This window comes from Ictalurus furcatus, chromosome 14 (assembly GCF_023375685.1).
Source record: "Ictalurus furcatus strain D&B chromosome 14, Billie_1.0, whole genome shotgun sequence".
Lineage (NCBI taxonomy): Eukaryota > Metazoa > Chordata > Actinopteri > Siluriformes > Ictaluridae > Ictalurus > Ictalurus furcatus.
Genome location: NC_071268.1, coordinates 25,552,226 through 25,558,493, shown reverse-complemented (window position 1 = coordinate 25,558,493; position 6,268 = coordinate 25,552,226). Strand labels below are relative to the sequence as shown.

The 6,268-nt window shown below is 38.7% G+C and overlaps 1 protein-coding gene across 3 annotated transcripts in view; it reads right to left on the bottom strand.

The window, feature by feature from the left end:
* The window catches only part of LOC128617917 (venom phosphodiesterase 1), a 52,163-nt gene that overhangs the window by 23,233 nt on the left and 22,662 nt on the right, over positions 1–6,268 (bottom strand). For all 3 annotated transcript variants that reach the window (XR_008387640.1, XM_053641158.1, XM_053641157.1), the window contains exons 11-17: positions 6,033–6,105; positions 4,897–5,005; positions 2,661–2,783; positions 1,555–1,586; positions 1,268–1,395; positions 1,120–1,189; positions 856–943 (exon numbers count right to left, since the gene is read on the bottom strand). Coding sequence is in view for 2 of the 3 variants with exons in the window: in XM_053641158.1 (XP_053497133.1) it covers positions 856–943; positions 1,120–1,189; positions 1,268–1,395; positions 1,555–1,586; positions 2,661–2,783; positions 4,897–5,005; positions 6,033–6,105 (623 nt within the window). In the remaining variant the exon portion in view is untranslated. The remainder of the gene's footprint in view (positions 1–855; positions 944–1,119; positions 1,190–1,267; positions 1,396–1,554; positions 1,587–2,660; positions 2,784–4,896; positions 5,006–6,032; positions 6,106–6,268) is intronic.

Here is a 6,268-nt window from a genome sequence, read left to right as displayed (position 1 = left end):
AAAGCCAGATGTTTCCAGCACTCTTGAACCAGTATTGTGATAAAAATCGTACAATTTTAGGTCTGTGTGCATCTCTCTCTCTCTCTCTCTCTATACTATATGTTTCAGATATCCCAGAAGACAACCTGGATTTGACATTGGGAATGATGTGATTGCATTATAAACATCAACGGCAGTACATCTGCAACTTTGTGTATTCCAGCTTAGTGCTCTCTTTGTAAATCATGTATATAAGCTACACGCTCGCTTGTGCATGGATTACGTTGTTTTCCATGCACTTTGGTGTTGAACCATAAGGTAACCATGTACTCTTCTCCACAGTCTCTCAAAACAAACAGGCCGTTGTTTGTTAATTTTGTTCATAAGGCAAATGGAAGTTTTTTTTTTTTTTTTTTTTTTTACAGGTGCTATGTTCAGGAGTATAACGTAACGCATTACTAAATACTCTTATTACTGTAACTGAGTAGTTTTATCTCAGGAATTGTACTTTGTTAAGTAGTTCAAAATGGGTGTACTTATACTTACTGTATACTTACGGTATACGTATATGTGGGTATGATTTAAGTGCTGTTTATGAACTTTTATTAATTTCTCCAGAGATCTGTTTACCAAATGGGAATAGTGCTAATAGCTGTAGCATAAAATACAATATTTATCAATAGATATACAGTAATAAAAATGCAGCGAAGTACATAATGATAGTGATTGGACCTTAATGGATTGCTGTTTGTGACGACGTATTTGAATTTGGATCTGTGCTGTATGAGCTTTGTTTCGAACCAGAGATCTCGGGTTGTGGAGAAAAAAAAATCAAAAAGAAAACAAACAAACAAACAAACAAACAAACAAACTCACCACACATAAGATTATAGAGCTCGATGTTGGAGAACGGCTCAACCTCAGTCTGAAAGTTGAACTTGGGACCATAACTAAGAAACATTGCCTAGAATGGAGGATGTGAGAACGAGAGTGAGGTAGTTAAAGAAGTAGATTGAGAGCACGAGAAGGTCTGATAGTGTGCTCGACACATGTGAAGGTTGTTTAGAACAATACGAAAACATGAGAACACACACACACACACACACACACACACACACACACACACACACACACACACACCTGCATGCTAGGGTCATCGTTGTCATATCCATGATTTCCACCGGAGCAAAAACTGAGAGAACCTGGATAGCTACAGAAGACAAACATTACATTATATACATTCTCAGACGTACAGGCAGTGGAGGGGTGTGACGTAGGCTTATTGTACCTCTCGAATAGCCAGAGTGAGTCGACAAGCACGTTGACGTCCTCAATGCGTCTGCTGTGTGCATAGTGGAAGCGTTTGGGCAGGTGAGGTTTGAGGTAGGGCTTTATCTTCTGATCAGGTTTCTTACACTACACACCGAACACATTTATATCATAAATACACTCACAGAGCATTCTTCACACATATTCATTTTAGATCAGCAGTGTCATCCTCCAGACCTAGACTGCTTGAGTTTTCTGTTGTGGATTCAAGACCAGTACAGAGATGAAGATGTGTGATTTACATACCGTCAGGTTCGCCACTAAGCCTGCAGCGTCAACTGCAAAACAGAAAACACAAACTTTTCATTTTATATTCTAGATTAATTATTACACAACATTTCTCAACAATATCTGTTTATATTGAGTGTCTGCCGTACTACTCCCCCTGTCAGCTGTTACTATAGAAACAAGAACGTATTAGAAGAAGCTCATTAATATAAACTTGTGAATTACTCTCGGAGCTGCTGTTGTAGAAAACTCATCAAGACCTTCTGACCAATCAGAATCAAGAATTCCGCAGTGCTGTCGTCCAATTTATAACATCCGTAAAAAAAAAAAAAAGAAAAAGAAAAACATAAAAGATATGTTACCTGATAACATATCGTAATCTGACAGTCAGAAAGATATAGACATAAACACATCCGTACACAAAACACTGCTAACACCATGATGCAAGAATGACCAACGCAACCACTAATGACAAACATCTGATTAAAAAAATCATCGTGTGTGTGCTGTATAATGAGTTCCAGGTCAAGGCCCGTTGCAGCAATTCGAAAAACATGACCGTTTCTGAAATATCAGCCACTAATTTTAAGGAACGACCGAACTGACATCAAACAAGGAAACACTAACCACGGTTCAATTTCACACCACAGACCACAGACCATGGAATTCTCAAGAAAGGCATCATTTGGAAACACTTCCTGCCAATTACCGACACTATACAACAATTATGGTGAATACCAGCAATCATGTGTACAGTGTGTGTGTGTGTGTGTGTCTGTGTGTGTGTGTGAACAGTGTGTGTGTGTATGTGTGTCTGTGTGTGTGTGTGTGTGTGTGTCTGTGTGTGTGTGTGTCTATGTTTGTGTGTGTTTCTGTGTGTGTGTGTCTGTGTGTGTCTGTGTGTGTGTGTCTGTGTGTGTGTATGTGTGTGTGTCTGTGTGTGTGTATGTGTGTGTGTCTGTGTGTGTGTCTGTGTGTGTGTGTGTCTGTGTGTGTGTCTGTGTGTGTGTGTTTCTGTGTGTGTGTGTGTGTGTGTGTTCGTGTGTGTATGCGTGTGTGTGTGTGTGTATGTGTGTGTATGCGTGTGTGTGTGTGTGTGTGTGTGTGTGTGTGTGTGTACTCACAGCTCACCGCTTCGTTCACTGCTCTGATTCGACCAAAAGGTCCCTGGTTCACATACAGATGCGAGACGTCACCTATGAAATTCTGTAGAACCTCCTTTCTGTCACAGCTTGTTTCTGCCATTCCTACACACACACACACACACACACACACACACACACACAATCCATATCAAGTTTTCACAATCCATATCAAGTTTTGGACTTTCCATGTGAATGTATTTTTAATATGAACACCAAGGTATCTGTAAGCCTGTTTGATGGGAGTGTTACAGGAATCCAGTCACCAGTGTATTTACGATCAAATATGATTTCCTCTCATTTTCTCATTTAGGGTGAGCTGGTTTGAATCGCACTACTGGACAAAATCTGCTAGTTTTATGTAACCATTCTAAATTCGAATATAATAAATAACATTCAATACACAATTCACTTGCAAACTGGAACAGCTTGCCTTCACGGATTTCCAAGTATTTGGCTCGATCCACGGTGCCCTAAATACAGTTTCCATTTCTGCTCCATAACCTTGATGCCGCCGCCACCATGCTTCACTGTGGGGATGGTGTTCTCACTGTTGGCTTTCTGCTTGGTTCTCGTCAGACTAAGAAACTTTCCTCACATTTTTTTCTGAGACATGCGTTTTGGCAAACTCTTAACAGGATTTCGTATGATGAGTTTCTAATATGTTGAATTAGTTGTTAAAAAAAAAGACATAAAAAGTGGTAGCTCAGGATTTGGCTTGAATTCTGCCTCACTTGTGCCTCTGGATAAACGTGTCTGCCAGTTGAATAAATGTAAATGTAATATCTTATGTTATGACATGCCTCAGTCTTCCACAAAGTAGTTGTTGAACACCGAACAGAAGAACCTGGATGATTTATATCTTCTTATAAGTGTAAATGGTAATTCTATGACCTAAAACAAATAGAATGATGGCGTTCCACAAGGCTCTGCCCTGGGCCCACCAAAATATCTGTGCCCGAGCAGATTTGCAGCTTGTACATTACCCATTTTTAAATCTCAACATTAAAGGTCCACATATGAAAGTTATGAAAATATAAACCATGAATAATTTCACCTGTTGCCATTGGGATAATCCGCACTGTATCCCAATAACTGTAATGCCAATGGTATGCGAACAAAATTTCACAGATTTGTTTATTGGAAGTCTCACTGCTAGTAAAGAACAGTGTTAAAGTCTCTTGATTTGGTGGCTAATATATTACTCAGTGGTGATTCCATCTAGTCAGTCAGTCAAAGGGGAAACCTCATGATTAAACTCATTAAACAGATGCCCAAACATCATGTGGTCATGCTCAACGGTTAGCAGTGGGAATGAGTACATACATTGTTAATGAATGTCATAATATACGATGAAATCACATAGTACAAGCTTCAACCCTTATGGTTTTGCAATAGTAATGACATGTTACTGATAAGTCATGGAAACGTTAACCTCCCATTCGATATTACAACCAGCCAGAGCTGGTTATGGGATCATTCAGTAACAATTTCCACGAAGGCCGTATGTATAATGACCCATGTATACATTCCTAATGTTATAATGTTACACCTTGTTATTATTATTCTAGATATGAAAAGGCATTAGAGTTTATAGCCATATTTATTATGCGTTAATAAATGGTTAACTGAATGCATTATAAGTGGTGTAAAATTTACAGTGGTAAACGTACGGTGGTATTAAGCGTACAATCTCCAACACCAACATGAGTACTAGTACTACTCGGCATAGGTTTTTAACAGAGATATTAATAGAATACTTTAGAAATTGTTTTTATGTCAGTTCTAAGTAAAGTAACACATTTTAAACAGAATTTTTTTATTAAATCAGTGGCATTTTCAATGTGTTTTTTTTTTTTTTTAAATCTAATGTTATTATTTAATCAAACCCCAAACTACACTGCAGTTATACACACTGAAACAAAGGCTCCTTGAATTTACTTCATTCAGATGTATAGATCCGTTCCACATGATTGAATTGCAGTACATTAACACTGCCCCCCCACCCCCCACCCCACCCCACCCCACCCCAGGTCCCTGGCATTCTAAAACAGCCATGTTACTGCTACCTAACATGCTTGCGAGATTTCATAATGTACTTATTAAATCACTCACTCTACATAATTCAATGTAGTAATTAACTCAGTACAGTCCTGTAAAATAAAAAATAAAATGAAAACGTATTCAGCTGGCTAACGGAGACACTCTGCGAACTCACCGTGATCAGCTACAACGATGATGTTGACGCACTCGTGAAGGTTGAGCTGTTTGAGTCCGTTCATCAAATGTCCGATCACTTTGTCCACTCCTTGGATTGCACTGATCAACTAAAGGAAAGATGGAGCAAAGCAAATTGAGACTTCAGAGAGATGGTTTTACATTTAGATTTATGAAATGGCATGAAAGATATACTGTATTTTTTTTTTTTTTTTTTCATTTGAACCTAATCTGTAGTATGTGGGAAAAACACGTTTACTGAAAAGTGTTCATAGTAAGTTTTATAGACCTGTTCACTCCGAATTCACTGGATTAACATTTTATGCTAAACTTCTCTTTGTCGAATGCTTATTTAATTCTCCAGACAAAGGGATTTTACTGAAGACATTCTATGCTGCAGTGGATCGGCTGTACTTTGGAATTTTTATTACATAGTTGCATATTTTCATTGCGGGTCTATTGCAGGAACTACTTTTACACTTAATTAATACATGTTTCACTCTTATCTTGGGACAAAGTACTGTGTGGAATCATGCACACACTACATTAAACACACACACACACACACACACACACACCAAATGATTATTATCCATCCATCCATCCATCTTCTATACCGCTTTATCCTTTTCAGGGTCACGGGGGAACCTGGAGAATATCCCAGGGAGCATGGGGCACAAGGCGGGGTACACCCTGGACAGGGTGCCAGTCCATCACAGGGCGCAATCACATACACATTCATACACTACGGACAGTTTAGACATGCCAATCAACCTACCATGCATGTCTTTGGACTGGGGGAGGAAACCGGAGACCAAATGATTATTATTGATTATTATTGATGATACTACTACTACGTTGGTATTATGATCAGTGTTTCTATCTGAGTTATCATATTTACATAACTTTTTGTCATTTTTTTTCCTTTGTTTCTGCTTTTTTGTCTGTTTTAGTCTTCCATCTGTCACACCTCTTACTGCCATGTTTGCAGTACTATATTAGTTCATATTCTCCTGCTTTATGGTACCTTACTTATTGAAGCTTCTAATAACGCTAACTAACACTAACAAACTCTTAATGCTCCTCTGTAAAAAGTGTGTGTGTGTGTGTGTGTGTATGTGTGTGTGTGATTCTCACCCCTCCACTGACAGGTCCAAAGTTGTGTCCTGATTTATCCGGCTCCTCCAGATACAGAGTGTAGAAATCAGGACTGTGACGAAAATCATCAAACATTTCATTTATCACACAACCAGTAACCACTCAAAACCTAAACCACAACCTGGGGAACCAGGTGGGTGTGCAGTGGGAAAACTCATCATCTTCATCATCATCATCATCATCATCAAACATTACGATGGATTTTTCTTTACAGA